Source organism: Rattus rattus, chromosome 6 (assembly GCF_011064425.1).
Source record: "Rattus rattus isolate New Zealand chromosome 6, Rrattus_CSIRO_v1, whole genome shotgun sequence".
NCBI lineage: Eukaryota > Metazoa > Chordata > Mammalia > Rodentia > Muridae > Rattus > Rattus rattus.
The window spans coordinates 102,777,132-102,800,394 of NC_046159.1; the positions used below are offsets into that span (position 1 = coordinate 102,777,132).

Below are 23,263 nucleotides of genomic sequence, written 5' to 3' on the forward strand. Positions count from 1 at the left end.
CATAGCCTCCTACCAGAGGACTGCCCAATAGGGTTGCTGTTCATAGTGATGATGGACGAAGGCCTCTTCTTTAGCATGGCCAGCAGGACTCAAGATGAGTGCTTGCCATTTCTAACTCAGCACCAGTCTCCTGCAGTCAAACTTCTAGGGCAACCTGAGTTGCTATCTGAGTCACAGACTCATGAGGACATGTGCTCCTTTATCTGAGGTCATGAGGTCCCGTTGTCACACAAAGACTTGGTGATGGCCTGTGCTCCTCTCATAAGAGTATGCTGGAATTGCAGCCGACACCCTCTTGGCTGACTTTTCTAAAATGGTCTGTACTGTGTGAGTAGAAAAGAAGAGACACCATGAACGATGGTAGAAGTTCAGCTCGGGCTCTGAAGCCACAAAAATGGACTCTCAGGTAATGTCAGTCCTCATTTTTCCCAATGCCAATTTGCAGATTGCACCCCAGGCTCCCCAGAGAGGCAGGACCTGCCAAGTTTGCTTGTCATTTCTTCTAATTAGACTTTAAAATAAATCAAAAAATTTCATTTACCTTGAATTATACAGCCACAAAGTTCTGTCAGCGTTGCCCAGAGTTGCTGTTTTCCCCTGAAGGATACCATAGTCCTGACATTCTAAAGGCTTTATTAAGCCTCCTCAAGCCTCTGTCCAAAGAGGAAAAGAAGATCAGGCCAGCCTTGTGGGAGTATGAGCTCTCCTCTCCGCCCTCCCACCAGGGCCACCACTGCTAGGCTTCGGGGTCTTTGGGGTGGAGCATGGGAGCCACTTCAGCTGCTTGGCTGGTTTGCTGTTTCCTCTTTGGTTCCTGGCACTCCCTCAGTTTCTGGTCCAAGAAGGCCAAGGGGACCAGTCATCTGGTAGGCAAATCTCCCCCTGCCACTCTCTTCCTCCTTCCTCCCGCCACTGCCACCAGCAGCCTCCTTAACCTCTTTTTTTTCCCAGTCAGGCTCAATAGATCTTAACAGTGTCCTAAATACCTCTCCCAGCTCCTGGTACCATGGCTTCCTGTTTAAAGCTTTTTCCCTGGCCCAGCACCTCTTTCTCTCTGAAGCCTGTTCACATCCTCAAAAGCAGGGGTCAGTAGAAGTAGCTATTTCCTCATTGTATACCTGTCCAGGTGTCCTAGGAACCCTCAGAGGAGGCTGGTGACCAGGACTCCTGATCCTGCTAAGGCAGGGAAAGCGTTGCCATGGAGTCCCTTCAGCTGCTCTCTCCACTTGTGTTGGAGATGGGCGAGGGCAGCTTGATTTAGTTCTTAAGACTCCTGTCGGCCTGTAGTCAGTGTGCAGCAGAACACGTTCCACTGTTAAGGAGAAAGAAGGCTTAGTGGGAAAGGGGCAGCTCGTCTCGTGACACTTACTTCTTGAGTTCAAACTTGAGGTTGTTGAGAGTGATGAACTTTATTTTGGTTATCTTGGGCAGGAAGAAAGTGACAGTCCATTCATAAACACTATGCCTATCAAGCAGAGCCACCAGTCCATTCATAAACACTGTGCCGATCCAGCCCAGTCCATTCATAAACACTGTGCCAATCCATTCATAAACACTATGCCTATCAAACAGAGCCACTGATCCATTCATAAACACTGTGCCTATCAAACAGAGCCATCAAATCCCCAGCCATGTTCCTTCACTTCCCATTCTGTTTCCATTTACCCCTCCCCTCTTCTCTTCAGTTCTTTGTGTTTCCACCCTCCTCTTCCTCCTCTTTCCCTCTTCATTCTTCCTTTCCTGTTCTTATTTTCTTCCTTCCATCTCCCCTCCCTTCCTTTCTCTTCTTACAAAACTCTATGAACTACCAGCTGATATTCATTGTAACCTACTAGAAATTCTATCTCTTATTCAAAGGAGGGAAAAATAACCTTTGGGGGATGATATATATATATATATATATATATATATATATATATATATATATATGCAGACAAGAGAATTATAACCAAGAGACATGGTTAGGTGGGATAGGGTTGCAGTTAAACGCTGTATGAGTCAGTGGTACACATGCACCCGTGTCTGGTTATGAGGGAAGTCCATCCATGCACTAGTGTCTGGTTCTGATCCAGTCTGTCCCTGGAAGCCCTGGCTACAGGGGTTCATGCAGCTTTATTCCTGACTTGAGGAGACCTGCAGTTTGGTGGGCAGTTCTGCCTGCACTGAGTGGCAACAGAGCTTGGTGCATGGGAACAGATAGTGTCGAGCCAGCACTTGTCACATGTCTTCTCTTCGAGTCCGTCTGCTATGTTCCCCACCCCTGCCCTAAAGCACAGCACTGTTGTTTAGCTGTGTCCTGATAGGCTTTCATCAGTGAGATACACTGGGCTGTGAACCACAAAATTGCTCTCATAACATATGTTACCATTGTTAAAGCATCCAGGACACCTGCCCCCATGCTTGCAGGCTACTCTGCTTATTTAGAATAGCAACGAGGATGGAACTGGGATCTTTATTGAGAGCACTGATGTCTAGTGCAGCAAGTCCAGAGAGCTTTTAAACTCACTGACGAACACAAATCAATACGTCCTTTGTAATTTTACTTCTTAAAACGTGTTTAGTGTCTTAGACAGTCTTTAGTTCTGAAATCATGTTTTTGTGTTATGTTCTGTAACCAACGACTCTCAATATAAAAAAAATAAACAAACAACCGTTTACATGCTTTGTTAATTATTTATACTTGATCCATTTGACCATTTCTCAGACTGAAAGAAACATTGACTCCAATAATTTTTTTTTTTTTTTTGCTGGTGAAATGTCAATGCATTTGGCATGTATTCCAACATGCAGTGTACTCATTCTGTATTTCCTGTTGTATTCATAATTATGTGTTGCTGTGATGAACATGCCTTACAGAAGTAAGGGAGGAAAGGTTTCAAAATGTTTTTAGTCCATCAGTGAAGCGGCACAGTCTGCGGTGGCGGGAGTCAGTGTTGGTGGCTTGGTCACACAGTGGTAGACCAGGAGGCACAAAAAGCAGATGTAAGCCCGAGGTGGACTCAAAGGCCTGACCCTCAGAGACTCAATTCTACCAGCCAGGTCCCACCTCGTGAATGCTCCACAGCCTTAGGGGTAGTGCCACCAAGTGTAGACTTGGAGGTCAGTGCACGAGCTGAGGAGCAGTACAGAAACCATGTTTCTGTGTTCTGTTTAAATCTTCAAAACAAAGAAGTTCGATGTAACTAAGAATAAGTTCTGTTTTGAGCAGCATCTGCCCAGACACTTGGTATTCAGCTGTGGTCAAGTGAGTTTCAACAATTCAGACACCGACCCCAGACACGTTGTGCTCTGGCTGGATGTGTGAAGCATTTTGCTGAAGGCCTGTGTACTGCATGAGCTTTTCAGGTGCTTTTGAGGAGGAGTTGGATTCTGTGTGGAGTGATTGCTGAATGGACCTGCTGGCAGTTAGGGCTCAGTCAGAGGAAGCAGATTTTAGGGGCCATGCATTTAAAGAATAGATCCTGTCTCTTCCCCTCTCTCTGTTTCCGGGCTGCTGTGAGGTGAGCAACTAACTGTGCTCCAGCAAGCGTCTCCACCATGACGCTCTACTTCAACAAATGAGACCATGGAAAGAAAGCCCTGAAACCTTGAGCCAACATAAAATATTCCTCCTTTAAACGGTTTCTCTTGGGTATTTGTCTGGAACAGTCTAACACGTAAACCAAGAAGTTATTACTTAGCATGTTGGATCCACTGAGATAGCTACTACCAATGGAGGAAATAGAACCATGTTCTTTGTATTTACTACTGTGGAAAAGACCTTGGGCTGTCATTGAGGACTTGCCTACCTTTGGATATGATTATTTTATGAGGCAGGGCCTTCTAGAGGAGCAGAACCAATAGAGCATGTGTGTGTGTGTGTGTGTGTGTGTGTGTGTGTGTGTGTGTGTGTGTGTGTGTTAAACTGGCTTATGTGGTAGAGGCTGGGTAGCCTGATATTGGTTACCTGGATGCTGTATCCAATAGCTGTACAGTCTACAATGCAGAGACACCCTGGAGAGTCTCTGTGTGGTCTATGTAAGGCCAATGAGGCAAGAATCTGAAGTCAAAAGAGAATGGTGGCAGCAGCTCAGGACAGGTTTATTGAGGAAGAAAAAGATGCTGGCGGGCAGGCGGGTGGGAGGAAGGTCTGGCAACCCTGCTTTTGCCTCAGTCTGCCCAAGCAAGGTGCTGCCCACCGTTGATCGTACGTCAGTTCATCCTGTCTGTAATGCATCTCACAAACACACCCAAAGGTGCATCTCCCAGGCTTATTCCCAATCCCATTAAGATACTGAAGAGCAGTTACCAAGGTTGCAAACATCGATTACCTGACTTTCCGGAATGAAAGCTGTTTAGAAGCTGGCACTGAGGAAGCTGCACCTGAGCAGTGGTTTGCAGGGGTGAGGCCGGAGGGTAAGGCAGAGGGACTTACCTCTGTCGTCCTCTGTAGTACGGTAAGCTATGCACTGGTCACGAACGGAGTACAGATTATGATATGCATGGGTATTCTGCATCAAAAGATCCAGAAGCATGCAGGGTATTTTAAGAAGATATTTTAAAATTCAGTATTATTTACATAAAATCCACTTTAGGACTTTAGCACTTTATTTCATATGTTATCGTCCATAGACTTTTATGCTTGAATTATCAAGATGAATGATGTTAGTGTATTTACACAACTCAGAATGCCACGGATATATATTATGCACTTGTGAACCACTATCCCTTGTTCTAGAAATGATTTTGACTCAACCTTCTGACCTGAAAATCAAGGAGAGGGGGAAGGTGTGCATTCTGGTTTCAGTGCTTGGACACACCTTTCAGGGCCCAGCTAGTGTTCTTCCTCTCATCCACATATTGCTGGAGAAATAGGGGTTTCTTTGTATGGGCTCTTCATCTCATTAATAAAGGAATTTAGAAATGAAATTGGAAGAAAGCCAGAGGATGATTTTATTGGAATTTATGAGAGTGAGCAACAGGACAAGCAAGCTGTAAACCTTGAGGAGGGAGATAGAGAAAAGGGAGAGAGAAAACCATAACTTTGGGTATAAGAAAGCCAGCCTGTTTTGCAATGGAGGTCATCAAGTGGTTGCATGGTGGAAGGAATGTGGGACTTTAGAAAAAACAAACCTAGAGTGTTAGAGAACGTATATTTATGCCTCTGGACAGAAAGCCAAGAAAAAGTTCCAGTTTTAGAGCGAATGAAAGTTCACAGGGTAGGTGGTGCCTGGTGTGCTAAGCAGCTGTGTAGGAGGCGGGGCTTCTGAGAGGTCATCCATCTCATTAAAGGGATAATTATTCCTCCCATCTCCTTAACATGTCTTCAGATGAATCTTTTCCTGAGAGCTGGACTCATGTCCATGTGATTGACAGACCCAGTTTGTGTAACTCTTAACAGAGGAGACAAGAATCTTCAGTGTTCTATCCTTCAAACAGACCAGAAAGTCAAGTCACCACCAAGAGCCAGGGATAAAACTCAGACATCGTTCTTTCAACCATGAGATACTTAAGAAGCCTCAACCAAGCCTAGTATCTCTGCGTTTTATCAGGCTTACCTTAGAGACTGAGGAGGCACAGTTGTCATGTTTCTTGGGTTCAAGGCAGACAATGAGGGAGGAGTCCAAACTCCAGATGTCTCAGGAACCTGTTAATCTGCCATGCACAATGCCTTCTTAGAATTCGCAGCGCTCCATGGACTAAATAAGAAGACCCTAGGCACAATAGCATTTGGGGATAGGGCTGATTGATGAGGATGCTTTCCAGGCACATGCTGGAAATCCATCCTAATGTTTGCCCATTTCAAGTGTGCAGTGTAATGGGTAGATGGTGGGACCTAAACAATTATCAACTCCAGTTTCCTTAGCTTCACGGTAACTCTCGTTAGCAGCATGACTCAGCTGTCACATGCACTCTCTGTGGGTGGTGCTCATGCAGAGATCTGGCCAGGATACTGACAGGAAAGAGGAGGAGAGCAAGGGCTATTTGTTTATGAGCATTCTAGTTATGAAAACTTGCAGTCAAATTTTACTATCGCTGCTGCCGTTTTATGACTACTGCCATTGCTGGATTCTTCAGTTTCATAGTCAGGTTGCGTGTGTTCTTCTTCCTCCTCCCCCTTCCTCATCCTCTTCTTCCCTCACCCTCCTTCTGCCTTTGGTTGTAGAGCAAGACACTTTGAGTAATATCCTTAGGTGTCTTAGTTTTCCTTATCTTTTGTTGTTTGAAAAATTAGTTGATTGCCAAACATACTCATTGTTCTACATGATGTTAGGAAGACCAAAGCCAAGAGGGGGTCACACATTAAGGGTTCACAGACACCCAAATGTCGTTGCTGCCCTGTTCTATGCACCTGAGAGTTAGCTGGTGACTCGATTATCAGTGGTGTCCACAGAGACTGATGTCCAGGGTTGGACGATGGGTCCACAGAAGAAACAAAAGGTGACAGTTTCTTTCCTTCTGCCCCCCACCCCCAGCATCCAGGGCTTTCTGTCCCTCCAGGGCTCTGTCTCGTCAGCAGTGTTAGGTGTGCTTCTCTCCTGCCTCCCCCACTGTCCTTCCTCAGGCCAGCCATCAGTCACAGGTCGCCAACAGTTTACACTGACTCCTTCCAAATGCACGAGCCCTCTCAGCCTTTCCCATCTGGGTTCTCTGGTCATCTCTTGTTATTACGAGTTTCTGTGCTCAAAATATGTTTGGTGTCTCAGGTAATATTTAGTGTATTAATGTATCTGTATACATGTGTATAGTGCTAGGCTCAAAACAGCTGCGTCTTAGCATGAAAAGTAACAAGTAGCCTGTGAAGTGATTTGTTAGTTGTGGGATTCCAATTCATCACCTGAGGGAAGGAAACACTGGTTTGAAGAAGAGTCTGTTGAGAAAAGTAAATGTTTACAGTATTTAGAAAGTTTAAGGTCCTTACACACCACATGTTGCGTTTGCTGCTGTGCTGGTTGCTACCATAAAACAGAATTGTCCAGGTAGCTCTTCCTTCAACTCTTCCATGTAAAGGCCTCTCTCTGCACATCCTTTGGTGATGCTGGCAGGAATGACATCAGGAGTCCTCTCTGTGCTTGCACCATGTTCGGGGTTTAACTGTTGGAGGCAAGATATACCCCAGAAATCTTTTCACTGTGAATTTAAACATGTGCCCAAGATCACCAAGGCTAAATTTTATGATGTGTAGGAACCAGACACATTGGATGTGCTGTGCCCTAATTGGACAGGTCACTGGCTGTGTGTGGGTTTTCTTATCTGTGAGACAGGGATAGATAAGGGCTGTCCCTACCTCATAAGGCTGTAACAGTTAAGTGAATGACTGTCTGTGATGTGCCCATTAGGGCTCAGAGCAAGACTTGTATTCTTACCAGTTGTTTCCTGGGTGTGAATCCAGACTTGTAATCTCACTCCTGAAGATTTGGGTAGAAACCCAAATAGCCCAGAATAGATTTGTACCTAGAACAGAAGCTTAAAGCGACCAGCCATTGAGATGCTACCTCTGAGAGTAAGGATGAAAATTTGTACGTAAGGCGTGAGAATACTGACTCTGTCCCTTAAGAGTGAAACCGGGATGCAAAACGTGAAAAAGTTAGAAAACTTGAGGGCAGTGCTTTCGTTATTCAAGTGTAACACTTAAAACTGGTATAACAGGATAAAGATCTTGGTTTATGTTATAAGCCCTCTTTGTAACAGGCACTGTTGCTTTATTGGAAAGAAGCTGTCTAGGCCACTGCTGAATGCCTGTGGGTAGTTAGCCTGCCGTATTTAGGGGGTTAAAATGTGCTTAGTAACAGAAGTATTTACAATTTTACTTGATTTAAGGAGTCACGTGTTAATTCCAGGGAAGTCTCCAGAACAGCTTGCTAACATTTTTTTCCTATATTTTGAATTCAATGTTGTAGAAATCCGCTCTCAGGAGGAAGTGTGCTGTCTGCAAAATTGTGGTCCACACAGCCTGCATTGAGCAACTAGAGAAGGTAAGAGATCGCCACCTGCTGACGACTATGTTCACATCAGTGACTTGCCGAGATCTGGTGTCAATTTCTAACTTTCTTCAAAACAAAAACAAAAATTGTGGGTTCAGTATGACTATCAGAATAACAATGGAAAGACAATACATGAAGGTCATTCTTTTCCTCAGTTTAATTTGATACTGTGTTGTGTTGAACTTTGGGAAAGGTTGTCATGCACCAACTCTTCCACAAGATGTTTCCTCTAAAGCAGAGGAAACGAAAAGATTGCAATAAGCTTTTTAAGATCATAGCTTCCATATGTTCCAGTGCGTTCACACCTTCCTAAAGTAGCTCTAAGGGAGGGCTCGCCAAGCCAGCTGAAAGCAGCTCCCAGCCTCTGCTGCAGACCGCACAGGCAGTGATTTTGCCTGCGCAGCACGAAGTGTGTGGCTGAGCTGGGAGTGGCATCCCAAGGGTGGTGTCTGGTCTCCAGAAGTGGATTCTGAATAGTCTCTTCATTTACCATCTGGGGGAAGGGAAGAGCTCTGATAGTTGCTTGACGCTCTCATTTATAATTCTCACTCTGTGTCCAGGCGAGACTCTTCATGGTGTCTATATTCTTGTGCTGCCCTTGGCAATCACAGTGGGACTGTTTTAGCTTGGTACAATATTTGCTTAGCTCCACCAGCACCTCCAGCCCTGCTGTCAATGTATATCTCACAGCCATGCCTAACACTCGGAATATGTTTTTTCTCGTCTCCACTCTATTTCACTTCGTACAGGAACAAAAGAGGCCACGAGGACACCTCCCATCCACAAAGCAAGGCAGTGCTGAGTCCTTTTGCAGAGAATATCTGTGCATGTGTTTGAATGGTTATCACACAGTTAGAATTTCTCAGGTTTATGCTTTCTACTAAAACAAAACAAAACAAAACAAAACAACAAAACAACTCTCCCTGATAGGTTCATTTTTCAGATTCAAGGGCTACGGATGTTTTTATTTAAAGTTAGATTTCCCTGATGAGAATGCAGGCGTGCAGGGTGGAAGGTGTGATATTGCTTGCCACCTCTGCCAATCATCTAGTGAGATGCTTTGGGAGAGTAGGAGTATGCTAGAACAGACTCCTTATTCTCCGTGGGCTTGGTTTTATAGCTTTGATGTCTACCGCTATTGGTTGTTTTTTTTTTGGGGGGGGGGGTCTCAGGTAGTTCTATTCAACCTGATGCTAACATAACATACTTTTCTTTTCAAATGGCAGATTAATTTCAGATGTAAACCTACATTTCGGGAAGGAGGCTCCAGATCGCCAAGAGAAGTGAGTTTTGTGAGTTGTTTCAGAGAGCACTTTTGAGCTCTCCTAGGTACACCAAGTCTCCCAGGGATTCACCTAGGATTGACAAACGAGGTCTGTCTCCCTTCATCATACAGCAGTTTTTTCTTAATGTACCTATAATACAAAGAGTCTCCAAGACCCTTCGTTATACTGTACATTATCCTGTGAGTTTGGGAACCAGAGTCTTTGTGCACGAAATGGAAATGTGGGGTCGAAAGAATGTGGAGCTCAAGGTGTAAGGAAACAAGGTCCTGTCCCTGAGGTTTGTACAATTTTTCTTCTGGCACGGATTCAAGCTATTCTCGGGGTGAGGGGCAGTGCAGCTGTTGGTTATCCATGTTCCTGCTGCAGTCAGGCTGCTGATTTCAGAACCAGCCTTAGTGCTGTGGACCCAGGGCACATCTATCTCTGCCTCTCCTACTATTTTCATTTGTGAGGTAATACTCACATAGGAGGAAGTTAGGTTCAGTCCTCAGAGCATCACCTTATAGTTGGGTTGTGAAGACAGACTCTAATGGGAAACCGTTTGTTTGGTAATGGGAGTGTGAGGGAAGGAGCTAGCATGGAGGTAGGATTGTTTTCTTTACTTTTCTGTGGAGGAGACAGCTACCAAGTTCAGAGAAAGTAAGGGGAATTGCACCCACCCACCTGGGTATTATTCTAGACAGTCTAGAACTAGTACTCTCTAGTCCACAAAACAAATGCTTTGGAGCTGCAGGATCCCTCCTCCTTAGAAGACAATGTGGTGTGCCTGGCGCTGTCCACTGTCTCCCAAGTACTGTCAACTTATATTTCCTCAATATCCAAGTTAATAAAGATGAAAATAAAAAGAATAAGATTTCCTGGTTAACATGCTTCCTTCACTTTATTTACATTCCCAGCAAGACAAGTTTCAGTTCTGCTTATAGATTTACCCCTTGGAAATCTTCCCAGCCAGTGTAGTCCTCAAATCAGCCCCGTGTAACAAGGAGGCAGGGAGGAGAGAGGGAAGGGGGAGGGAGGGAAGAAGTTGGTTAGATAAAGGATTTCCTGGGAGATGTGGGCACTGACTGAATCTTTCAGGACTTATCTAAGGGCAAAGGATGAGATACAGGGTGACAATCATTTAGACAGAAGCAGCAACAGCACAGAAGCACAGGTGAGATCTTAGTAAGATGCATGACTTGGGAGAAGAGTTAGAGCTAAGACAATGACAGTCCTTGGAAGCCAGATTGGATGTCATAAGGGGTTTATGGGTGTGTATTGCACTATGTAAGTAGAATGTATTATGCTGCCTACAGTGTGGAGGGAACTTCATGTAGTTCAGGGTTGATACTATTGGGGACAACAGAGACAACTTGAACCACTCTTGCCCTAGGTTAAGAAATAATTGCATCTTAGCTGAGAGAAACATGCTTGGGTGAGATGAGTTTACAGGTGTAAAATCGGCAGAAATTAGTAAAGGATGAATTGTGGGCATGAGGAGTATTCCTTACAACAAATCAAGCTTCTGTTGAGCAAAGCCCGATTCGTTTTTGGAAGGAGGTCATTTGAGGACGAGTCTGATTTGAGGATGCATTTGTGAGGTGGTCGCAGAATGTTTGATCACCTTGTGAACCCCATGATTTGTGGACTGGTTGTGGTGTGGCTCAACCCTAGCTCAAAGTTTTTATCCAGGAGTTTTCTGTTCATTGTAAACAGGTTGTTGTGGTGTGACTCAACCCTAGCTCAAAGCTTTTATCGAGGAGTTTTCTGTTCATTGTAAACAGGTTGTTGTGGTGTGGCTCAACCCTAGCTCAAAGTTTTTATCCAGGAGTTTTCTGTTCATTGTAAACAGGTTGTTGTGGTGTGGCTCAACCCTAGCTCAAAGCTTTTATCCAAGAGTTTTCTGTTCATTGTAAACAGGTTGTTGTGGTGTGGCTCAACCCTAGTACACACCTTTAATCCAAAGATCTTTTTATAAACAGGATTAAATGAAGGCCACAGTAGGTTTAGCGGCAGAGCAAGCAACGATTTGAGAGGGAAAGAATGTAAGAAACCCAGGAAAGAGAAAGGAGAGTTTTCAGTTGAAGGGTATTTAAGACAGTGTGGGAGGTGGGGAGGCTTTTTCCTGTGGGGACATCAACGGAGTAGGAAAGTCAGCTGGGTGCTTTCTGGTAGCAGTTTTTCACCCCAGCATCTGCTTCCTGAGCCTTCATTGGTAAAACTGAACGCCCGGGATTTTTGTTTTTATAACAACAAGAGGTGATGAGTTTATTTGCAGAAGCATCAGGTTTGAGGTCTCCTGTTTGCCTAGTAGTTGGAGTAGTAGTAGATGGAGTTGCCTAGTAGATATCTATGTGGGAATATGAGTTTGGACATTACCATAACAATGTTCATTCAGCACGTACAGAGACTGAGTAGTGCTCTGAGACTAGAAAATTGCATGGAGTGAGGGTAGCAATGTCTGAGAACAGAGAGAATCACAACAATTTGAAACATAGTGAAGAGAAAGACTTTGTAGAGGCCAGACAAGGTGGTGACCACTTGTGTCATCAGATACTACCTTAGTTAGGGTTTTATTGCTGTGAACAGACACCATGGCAAGTCTTATAAAGGACAACATTTAGTTGTGTTTGACTTACAGGTTCAGAGGTTCAGTCCAGTATTGTCAAGGCAGGAGCAGGACAGCATCTAGGCAGGCATGGTTCAGGAGATCTGAGAGTTCTACATCTTCATCTGAAGGCTGCTAGCAGAATACTGACTTCTAGGCACTAGGATGAGGGTGTTAAGCCCACGCCCACAGTGACACACCTACTGCAACAAGGCTACACCTCCTGGTAGTGCCACTCCCTGGGCCAAGCATGTACAAACTGCCACAAATACTCAAGAGACTGAGCTAGGATTCCTGGAGTATAAGACTTTGAGGCAAGTCTGGACAGTATGTGAGATGATGTCTCAAAAACTAAAAGGGAGAAAAAAGAGCAATGTTTTATGATAATGAAAATAAGAGGGTTGGGAAACAGCAGGGGAGGAGGGATGGGAAGGGTGAGAGGTGGTAATGGTGGGAAAGGAGAATGTCACCCTCTCATCAGTTGGTTTCTCCCACTGTTGGTCCAATGTGTCTACAACAGGTGGGGGAAGGGTAGTAGTAAGTGGCATTGTTGACCTCTCTTTGGTGGGCCCTGCTGAGTGGCAGTGCTGGCTGCAAGGTCACTCATGAGCAGTCCTAATGGAGATGCTTTCCCTAGGAAAGTTTAAGGGAGGGGGGTGTGTTCTTGAGATGGAGGTACTGAATTTCTGATGGAGGGATGTGTATCTGTCTGCCATTGCTTTCCTGGCCTTCTCTCTGCGTCTTTCGCTCTGCCTCTCTCTCAGTTACAACCATACGAGCCTCAAAAGGTTTCTGCTGATTGTATGGCTTCTTTTCTCTTGAAAACTGGACTTTCATTGAGAGTTCAGTCAAGGACTTGGTCTCTATCTCTTTCCTGCCCTGTCTAGAGGATTCCCACCAGCAAATGTGTGCTGTCGTAGTTTCCAGATGAAAGAAAAAAAAACGTTAGTACATCTTACCTGACAACTGTGTTCTCCTGCCCCTCTGGTGTTCAGTTCTCTGTTCATAACTAAGCTCCTCTTATCTGCATGCATCATTTTTACTATGTCATCTTCTAGCACATTCACGTGCTCTTGTTAATCTCTGTCCAGTACATTTTTGAAACTGTGTCTGTCAATATTGCTAATAATCATATAAGATCCAGTAGGTCTTTTCTATGCCTATCCAAACTTACAAACTTGCTCAGAACATTCACACAATCCATTCTCCTTCAGGGCCTCCCCTCTGACACAGGGGGCTCTCTTTCGTCTCTTTCAGACCTTTCCCTTCCTTGGCCATTTCAGTTGGCCTCCAGTGACTCCTCTCCAGCCTCTGCATCTCTGCAGGGCCCCTGGGCTTAGTGCTTGTCTGCATTCTCTGCCCTCTACCATTAGGAGAGCTGACAACTCCTGCCTTTATATTTATTTCCAGTTTACATTTCTTGAGATTCCACTTGACATGTCCATTTGACATACCATGGTCATCTGAATATAATACGTCAAGACTCGAACTATTATGACCATAAAACTACCCCCGTCTGTTTTCACCTTATAAAATAAGATGTCCAGTTGCACACACTGGGTCAGGCTCATATTGATTCTTGCTCTCCGGGCCTCTCAACTTCGAATTCATTTGTCAGTTCAGTTTTATTTATAAATGTATTTTGGATCCATCCATTTACTTGCATATCTGCTGTCAGACACTTTGACTAAGTTGTGGATCTTTCCTTCCATGGCCACTTCAGCACTTCTCCATGACTTCCCAGTTGCTCCTCCAACTTACTCAGGATTTAAGGGGCATGGTCCTTTTTTTTTATTTTTATTTTTGTTTTTTAATTGAAATTTAGACCAGGACCTTTCCCACCAGTTTCTATAGCATCCAGGTATGAAAGATCTGTGTAGTATGACCATTCATATGTCTCAGCCCTTTTCTAGCTGCCAAAGAGACATTCTATAAGTTCCAGAGGCATGTGACAAGGTTTCCCCACTCTTGAATACTTAGTTTTTTTACGGCAATATTCAAGATATCTTAGCCTCTTCTTAAAACATTTTTGAACTCAAATGTCATATGCTCACAGGTTGTCCTAGTCAGTCTTGTGTGCTGTAACTAAATAACATAGACTGTTTCATTATTAATAAAGAGACTTTTTTTTTTAAACAAAACGAATTTAGTGGCTGGGAAGTCTAAGATGGTGTGGTGTTGATGAGAACACCCTTGCAGGGTTCAGAATGTAGCCTTTTAATATCCTTTTGTGGAGGAAGGAGACAAAGGGTTCCTGGGGTCCCCATCATAAGCTGCTAATCCTGTTGAGGAGGGCTTCATCCTCCTGACCTAAGTATGTGGCAAAGGTCTCTTCTCCTGGTTTGATTTCTGGGTTTAGAATGTCACCTCATGAATATTTCGGGGTAACTCATCAACCCATCGCAGAGCTCTTTGTTGTTGGCCCCTGTGAAGATGGAGCTTATCCATTTTTGCTAAATACCTTGTCCTGTTCATTCAGGTCATGCTGTATGTCCTCATTATTTATTCCCACTGGCCACTGGCTTGTCTGACAGTGTTTCTCTCCATTAGGACCTTAGGAATTACTCACAGAATTTGTCCCAGAATCATGGTGCTAGAACATAGAGGGATCAAGCAACCAATGAGTATGTGCTGCCTGGATGTATTTGTAAGAAGGTTCACTTCCTGCAGAATCACAATCAGCACTCTTGGTTTCTGAAGGGCTTCTGAAGATGGGACTGTGAGCACAACTCACTCTTCTTAATTAAGGGGCTTTGAGTTGGTGACTCACTGTAAATGAAAGCATATTCTCCTTAGAATTGGTTTGACCGGGACTCAAATCCACTTCTGCTTTTCCCCTACTAATTGGTCAGAGTCTGGAGGCTCAAGGTTGCTGGTTGCTGAGTCCTACCCTGTAAGGCAGCTTCTTAATGAGTATGCATTGGACTCCTATGTTCTGCCTTAGTGGGCTCAGTGTTCTTAGTCATAATCTGCATGGATCGGATTATGATTCCTCAGACTTTTTTTCAGGCACTCAGTGAATAATATTTTGGATGGAATTGGCTGTTTGCAACTAACTGAACAATTATGTCATGTATTCTTGCTCCTAATACTGAATGTGAGCTTTGAAATACAGTATCAATGATATTTTAACACCCATAAGTAATAGCTTTTTCCTTGCCCAGTATTTGAAGTGGTATATAAATAATTCAGAAACTATGATAGACAATAAACATATATTGTTTTAGAAGCCTTGGTTGGCCTTCTCAACAACAGTATACCAACACTTACATGTACAATGCAAGGCTCTCAAATCTAATACCAATTTGCCAATGGAAGCTATAGGAGTTATGGTCAAAAGAACACAGTGTGAAAATCTAATTTCAGCACAGCAATTCAGGAGCTCTGCATAGTCATCTAAAGAAAAAAGTGTGAAGAATCTGATTTCGGTCTAATAATTCAGGAGAAATGAATGACAGTCAGAAGAAACTGGTGTGAAAATTGGAAGTCCGTAGGATAAGGGGTTAGAAACCAATAGTGATTTGATGGTAATGGCTTCTCCTTTTCCCTTATTGATGAATACAGTTGAGGGTCTTCTTTCTCCCAAGTGGTAACCATGTGGTTTAATTGTCAAATAAATAAGGTTTAGGATTCTATTCGATTCCGTAAACATTTATAGACTGTTTACTTAGTTTCAATGATGTTTAAGCCACAGAATAAATTTGTGTTAGGCTTAAGAAAAGCTCTCAGCAGAAGGTCGTGTGGCATCTCAAGTCATACAACTAAAGCTGGCAGAAAGTTCCTTGGACTCTCCTACAGCTGTGATGTTCATCTGTTATTTATCTGGGCCTTCACTTCCTGTCCCCTGTCTGATCTCAGGAAGGGAAGGAAATCTTAATGAGATCTAAAGGTAGAGTCACGTAAAGTCACAAAAACATTTCCCATAAAGTTTTTTAATTTCATAAATGGACTGAACTTTGGTTCTAAGTCTGCTTGCCATATGGTCTGTGTTGTGGTACAAATGATCAAGTCGGCCGCCTCATTTCCAAGTCCCTGTTGACTTGTGGAAATTATTGGTTTAATCTTCTGAATGGAGTTGTCACTAGCTAAATGATCCCATGAGTCAGTTGTGATTTCTCATAGATAATTGCATCCAGTTCTCCCAACATTTCTCCTCTTGATAGTCACTGAGTGATTTGTAAGTAATATCACCAAGCACAGGATTTGTCTTCACATCAACGATAGTGTTCACTTTCCTTCAGTTCTTGCTAAACTAACAGCCATTATGTTAAATATTTTTATGCCTTTTAATTATTATTTGACATTTTGATATGTTCCACATTTCCACTGCTTTCACTGCAGTTGTTTTTTTGGAATTTCATGAGGAAGTAGTGAATCTGAGCTTTCAGAGCAGAGAGGCAGAGGCTCTGAGGGAGGAAAGACTGCTCCCAGCTACTGAGAGTGGGAATTTTCCTTCTACTCTCACATTTTAAGTGACCTCTCTATGTAGAGGTCTTATATTTTATTAAGTAAAATCAGATCTTCGGAGGCGGTGCCCTACAGTACTGTGAGTTGGGGTGTACTGAAGTGGGTAGAGACTCCCGTCCTTCCTAGTCCTTATCAGTAAGTAGGTACCGATCTCTAGACAAGGCCCAGGGCTGAGCACCAGAGTCACTTGCCACAGGAAGGACATGACCTTCACTCCAGGTCAGTATGGGATCTACTCTGTGAGCCGATGCGATGGACACCAACAACTGGATGCACTGTTGCAGTTGCTGTCTTGAAAGTTATGTTCATGTGGGTGTTGAAGGTTGCACAGATATCTGGCTTTACCTGTGCCCGACAGAGTCTGTTGAAGTTCTTCAGGAAGAACAAATAGTATTGCCCGGGGAACCTGATGAGCGCTCACTGAAAGAGGATCTCAATACTAGGCAACTCAGACAACTCCATTCTAGTTGCCTACTAATGAGGAAGTAGACATGGTTTCTAGGACTGAAGGAGGTGTGACAGCAGTTGCTATGACAGCAGGAGAGGAGGCAGGGGAGATGTGAGGTCACAAGGCTACAGTTTACTGATCCACATTGAGACATTTCAGTATTCTAACAGCTCTGGGACTTTCCTGGTGCATCCCTACAGAGAAGTGTCTCTATCCATCACCATTCTCATGAAGACAGAAACAATTACTGCACATAAAATATTATTGAAAGTGTGAAGGACTACTTAGTAAGGGTTAGCTGGTCTTATCGGTTTCTTCCTGAGAACACTATAAAGTCTGTCTTTGTTTTACTGAATGGCAGCGGTGGGAAAAGCAAGATGGAAATGACATTGATTCCTGTGCTCATTCTGTTTCTATAGCTTGCTATCATCAAAAGACCATTATCCCTCCAGGGGCCTTGTGCTAGTTTACTTTAAATTGATTTGACATTATTAAGAGAAATAGCAGTGACATTTTAGTATTTAAAATGCTAGTATTTGTTGGAGGTCTTCTTGTCACCTGTAACTTCATACCCTGACACAACCAACCAATCAACCTCTCTCCCTCCCTTCCTCCCACTCCCTCCCTCCCTCCTCCCACACTGGTCTATTTTCTACCATCCAAGTCTTAACCAGATCCGGCCTTGCTTAGTTTCCATGATTAGGTATGTTCAAGAGGCTCTGGGCAGATCTGCTTGCTTTGTCTGTCCCCACTTAGAACAATGCCTGAACTATTCACGTACACAATAGACAATCTGTTGTCAACATACATTAAGGGTACTGTTAAGGGGAGAATACAGTCTGTGGCTAAATTCTATGAGCCATGCTGTTATCATGGAAGGAAGGGCAAGAGCTTCATGTCGTTGGTGTAAGAGGGGTGAGGTGCTCCAAGGCCTCTCTTCATCCTTACCGCTGCAGACGCCGTCCCCATGTAGTGCACTCTAACAGCTAGAGCTGATGGGATTGCTTGAGCCCACCCCAGTGATGATTATCTCCTCAGGATGAAAAAGAATTTTCTACAGTTTATGACAAGAATCGACCTTGAAAGCTAGTCTAGTTCTTAAATACCCAGGATGGTGTACAAACAGCTGTCACCCACACGCCAATCCTCTTGTCCTCGACATCTCTTTTCTTTGACGTTTCTCTTCCTTCGCCTTACCTAGTGATTCTTATATCAATGTCCCCTATCAGGAGATGGTGCTGAGCATCTGGCCCGTTCAGTTCCTTGTAGCTAGAAGGTTTAGTACAGGGTGGCGTGCCCTGACGTGTGAAGCATCGCGCCCGCGTGCCTTTGCTCCGTTGAATCGGAGATTGTTCCATCAGATTTTCAGATTTTTGACACACTTTGGGTTTTTCCTTTATGAATCTGAGTCCCCTCCCAGCTGAAGAGCCTTCAGAGCATTCGCATACCCTCCTGGGGGTTTAATATAAGACAGTGCAGTGAGTGCGGGCTGTCGAGCCCTGGGCACTGGGAAGACAAGGAGGGAGGAGGCGGGAAGTGGACCGCACAGGGCAGAGGGCCACTGTGAGTGGAGAATTCTGAGTGTTTATTGCTGAACAGGTCACACCTACACGCGTTTGCTTTTGTGCGCCTATGGGCTTGGATTACAGTTTATAGAAATTTACTCTCCGAAACATCCAAAACAGTGATGACCACTGAGGATTGTAAATCCAAACGTATTCATTCCCCTCTGTTTCCTTGCAGAACTTTGTGCGCCATCACTGGGTCCACAGGAGGCGGCAGGAGGGAAAATGTAAGCAGTGTGGTAAGGTAAGGGCCCAGCCACCCACGGCCACTACAGCGGGCTCCTCAGGCCTTGGCAAGTACCCAAGGTAGATGGGTCCCATCTCCAAATGTGATGTCCCCTGCATCTCTCTCTTTTCCGAGAGGACTTCCTTTTGATTCTTTTAGCAGCCTCTACAAACAGTGACCATCTAAATGAGAGGAAATGATTTTATTTTTCAGAGATACGGTTGCAGTAGTGGAAGGACTTGTTGAATTATTGAAAACCAAAGTTTTCCTATTTTGCCAAAAGTCTTTCCTGAAGGTTACTAGACCAGCCTGTTCATTTGATGAGCAATACAAACAAACAAACAAACAAACAAACAAACAGGCAGTTAAGCTGATACACAAGTGTGGGCATATGTCATGACACAGTGCTGTGCAGAACTCTCTAGAATATCCCACAGTTAGAATCTAGAAACATGTCGCTTTTAAGAGTCTCTGGTAAAAGATGTTTTCTTCTGTGGTGGTTCTGGATGCCCTTCAGGGTACAGGGCCTCTTGAAAGAGTGAGGTGGGTCAGGGCTGGTGGGTACTGTGACCAGATGCTGTAAAATGCCACACATTTACTATCGTGCTGACCTTGACTTATTTGAGACTCAGCGTTTCCCTGTGTACAAAGATTGACCTTACGGGTGCCATGTCTGTTGGGACAATGAATGTGTAGCACACTGCATAGATTCTACTTGAAGGCTGTCAGTAGGAAGCAGATGTGCTTCAGTCAAGGGGAGTTATGCTTCCGGGGAATATATTCATTGTCCATTGATTGCTGATTTGTTATTTGTTCACATTACTCCTTTGGTCAAGCATCAGGCTGGTGATTGGTTTAGATAGATTAGATATAGATATAGATAGATATAGATATAGATATAGATATAGATATAGATATAGATATAGATATAGATATATCTCAATCCAGAAATACTGGCAGTCTGGGGCAGGATGAAGAGACACATGGGAACAATTGTATTGATTTTGCTGTTTTGCTCTGTGTTTATAGAAAACATGTTGTAGTCTTTGGTTACTATGTTCTTTGCTGGAAGGTTCTAGGTCATGGCCTTCTGCTGTAATGAGTAGCATGTGTTCTCTTCAGTGCTGTGGCTTTCAGTTAGTCCTTTTTTCATCTGGGAAGGAGACAGGCAGAATGTGTTCAAGGTGGAGAGTGAAGGGAGAGGGGATATGAAAGAGTCAGGGCGGAGAGAAAGATGTGATCTTTGGCCCAGAGAAGAAAGTCGTCCTTCTGGTCTCACGGGAGTGCCCTGCACTGGGTCCACGTGTCCCTTCTTCCGTGGTGTGGATATAGGTGTGTTTTGCTTCAGGGATTGTAGGCTGTCTATAATGGGGAAGAGATGAGGCTGGTGAGAAGGGAGAGCGTGTGGAAGAAGAGACTTGACAGGCAGGGCTTTGGAGTCAAGGATGGGACTGTGACAATGCTGTTACATTCCTTTCTTTGGAAAACCATCATCCTGGAGAACTCTATGGTGCACATCACTCAGCTGTTCCGGTCCTAATAGAGCTGGAAGAATTTCGTTAAACGAGAACCCACAAACACATTGTCTTTTCTGAGGAATATTCCCCAGAGACATATTGCACCTCCTTTTATGGTGGCTTAGTCAACTGGCAGGAAAGTGCTGGACTCTCTGTACCCTGTGATGCTCTGGCCTTGCCTCCCTCCCTGGCCAGTGCTTTTAGGCTGCATCCACAATGCTCACAGCTTGCTGAGCACCACGGCTATCAGTGGACACGACCTGGTCCATCACACACTGTTCCCATAAAATAGCACGGCTGTGTTCCTCTCCTGTGTTTATAGTACTGCTGCCTATAAAGTCTCAGGCTCAAGCAGTTACGAGATTGATGTTTTTAGATATGTGTCTCCTTGCTGGATAATAAATAGCCCTCCTCTGGCTCATACCCTCTACCCTAGACTGGAGACAAGTTAATGACTCTGTTCTCATTTACGGAAGAAGGGATTGGAAAATCACCTCAAGTCCAGGTGCTCTGTGTAATGTCTAATAGTGCTGTTGCCAATTCTTACACTTTCTTAGATTCTAAACCCTACCCGGCCTTCCCCTCATACAGAGGCAAGCATACACACTCATGAGCGCCGCCTCTCTCTCTCTCTCTCTCTCTCTCTCTCTCTCTCTCTCTCTCTCTCACACACACACACACACACACACACACACACACACACACACACACACACGGTGGAGAGAGAGAGAGAGGGAGAGAGTACTCATGGAGAGGAGAGGAGGAGGGTATGTCCTGTTATTCTGTAACTTACTCATTGGGATAGGATTAAAAAGGCAAGCGCTTTGCTTAGGAAAGCTTCAGTTGTGTATAATTTTGCATGTATTTTCTAGTGTTTTGTAAGTGGCTTCGATCTCTACTTCCTAATTCGACAGTAAAATAAATATTTGGAGCGATCTTCTCTGGAACCTTGACTGTGCATTTGGCTGTGTGTGTATGGCTATGACTCTCCCATGAGGGAGCCCTTGATGGAACCACATAATCTTTTAACATGAGCTTCACCCCAGCCTACCAAATTTATAACCGTTTCATAGTATCACGTCATTTATAATTTTGTATTATGAAAGAGGCAAGTTGAGTCAGAAAGAGACGAGACACTCACACTCAGATCCGGCAAAGGTTTAATAGAGAGAATATGTAAGCTGTTCGAAGAGGGTGTGGCAGGGAAACCACAGAGGTGATGAGGACCACAGAGATGACTGCCAATAGAGAAGGGAAGAGACCGGAGCCTGCGAGGGTCACAAGATTCAAGGGTCACAAGATTCACCAGCTGAGATGTCCTCTCACCTAGGAACATGTAGATCTTCATTTGCTTCCAGCCAATAATGGCCAAAACCACTGCAAAGAAGAACCCAAGCTAGTCCATAAAGGGCAACTTTGTACTATGGGATGTAGGATCTGCAGTCTATCCTTAAAGCCAGGACACATGCTGCGTCTGCCTGTAACTAACTCCTCCTCACGGTGTTCATTCAGCCCAGATGCACACAGCAATGAGTTGTCTAAAGCTTTTCTTTTTTTAATGTCAAAATGTGGAGGAGAAGTATATTAATGATTACAGCTGAATGGACCCTCAACATTAACCTACCAATTAGCGTATTTGTAGAGACATGTTTCTTCATCACGGTTTGAGGAAACATCTTTTGTTTCTTTGATCAGGAATGTAAAAACATAAAACAAAAGAGCTGCTTTAAAGACTCAAAAGTCACTTTCAAAAGTATTTAGTATTTTTAAAGTGTTAAACATACTTGAACAGCATTTATAACTATTATTTATATTTTATGTTTATGGGTTTTTTTTGTCTGTACACCACATGCATGCAGTACCCATTCACACAGGGTGTCTGATTCCCTGGAACTAGAGTTAGAGACAGCTGTGAGCCCACATGTGGGCACTGGGTCCAGATCACTGTAAGAACAGTGTGAGAAGTAGTATGTAAAATGCACACGTAAAGTGCACATAGTAGCTTTTGTAACAGATAAATGAGGTGATTAAAAACATTGTAGGGGATACAGTTAAGAAATCACAATGAAAGGAATTATAGGGCTGAGAAATAATAACAAGTGCTTACCCAGAGCACTGGGGGCATGTTTCATTAAAGAAATGAAAGATCCATCCTATAGTGATCTAAAAATGTGTGTGCACCAGAATCAACTTTCCATACGCTCTGCTATTGGGCTGTGGTATGAGCGAGCATTGGTAAGTCTGTGTGCGTTGGTTTCCTTTGCCTGCCTGTGTGTTTGTCCTGCTGCAACAGAAGTGGCTTTTTACCACTAGTCGTCAGAAGATCACAGAGGAGGTGTAGACTGGCACAAAGTCTGTCTGAACTCTCTGTGTGGACCCGGATGAGAGACTGGCCAGAAGCCTGACTTTGGTCCTGTCTGCAGCTGAGAGCAAGAGAGGGATGGCGGCAGTCATCACTTTACTCTTTGTGGAGCATAGAGGTGTTTTCATGGTGTCCTTATTTGGTATCTGGCTTATTTCACTTCGTGTACTGTCCTTTGGGTTCATGCAGGGAGAAGTTGGAGATAGTAGTTAAAGGATTCAGTGTTCAGTCGTGCAAAATGAGTAAGTCCCAGAGATGTAGCAAGGTCTCTATAGTCAACAGTGCTGTTAGACACATGGCGTTTTGCTAAGAGAGTAAATCTTACGTAAGTTGGCTTCCTTCTTCCCTCCCTCCCTCCCTCCTTCCCTCCCTCCGTCCCTCCCTCCCTCCCTCCTTCCCTCCCTCCCCCCTTTCCTGCCTGATTGCCTCTTGCCTGATTGCTTGCTTCCTTTCATGGTGCTTGGAATTGAACCGAGGACTTTGAGACTGCTAGGCGATCGTCTCACCCCTGAGCTACACCCCCAGCCCTTACGTAAGCCTTCTTATTTCTGAAAATGAAGCAGGTGGGAGAAAGCTTTGGGAGGCTATGAATATGTTCCTGGCACAGTTGGTGGATCTGGTTTCACAGGTATATGCTTTATCTCAAGTTGTATATTTAAAATCTACAGCCCTTTGCATCTTATTTGCATCACAAAAGCATTAAAAATAAGGAGACAGGATGCTCAGGGTTTCCGCTGCAGTCCTCAGGTAGATGCATCCTCTGCTTTCACCCTGGCTTCATCCTGTGGCTGCTACTCTTCCCCAGTCTTTGGCCTGTCTGTTTCCTCATAGGCACAGCCAC

General features: G+C 44.1%; 1 protein-coding gene across 8 annotated transcripts in view; it reads left to right on the forward strand.

The window, feature by feature from the left end:
* Positions 1–23,263, forward strand: part of Dgki (diacylglycerol kinase iota) — a 441,511-nt gene that overhangs the window by 190,672 nt on the left and 227,576 nt on the right. For all 8 annotated transcript variants that reach the window (XM_032906753.1, XM_032906748.1, XM_032906750.1 and 5 more), the window contains 3 exons: positions 7,881–7,955; positions 9,191–9,247; positions 18,496–18,561. In XM_032906753.1, coding sequence (XP_032762644.1) covers positions 7,881–7,955; positions 9,191–9,247; positions 18,496–18,561 — 198 coding nt within the window. The remainder of the gene's footprint in view (positions 1–7,880; positions 7,956–9,190; positions 9,248–18,495; positions 18,562–23,263) is intronic.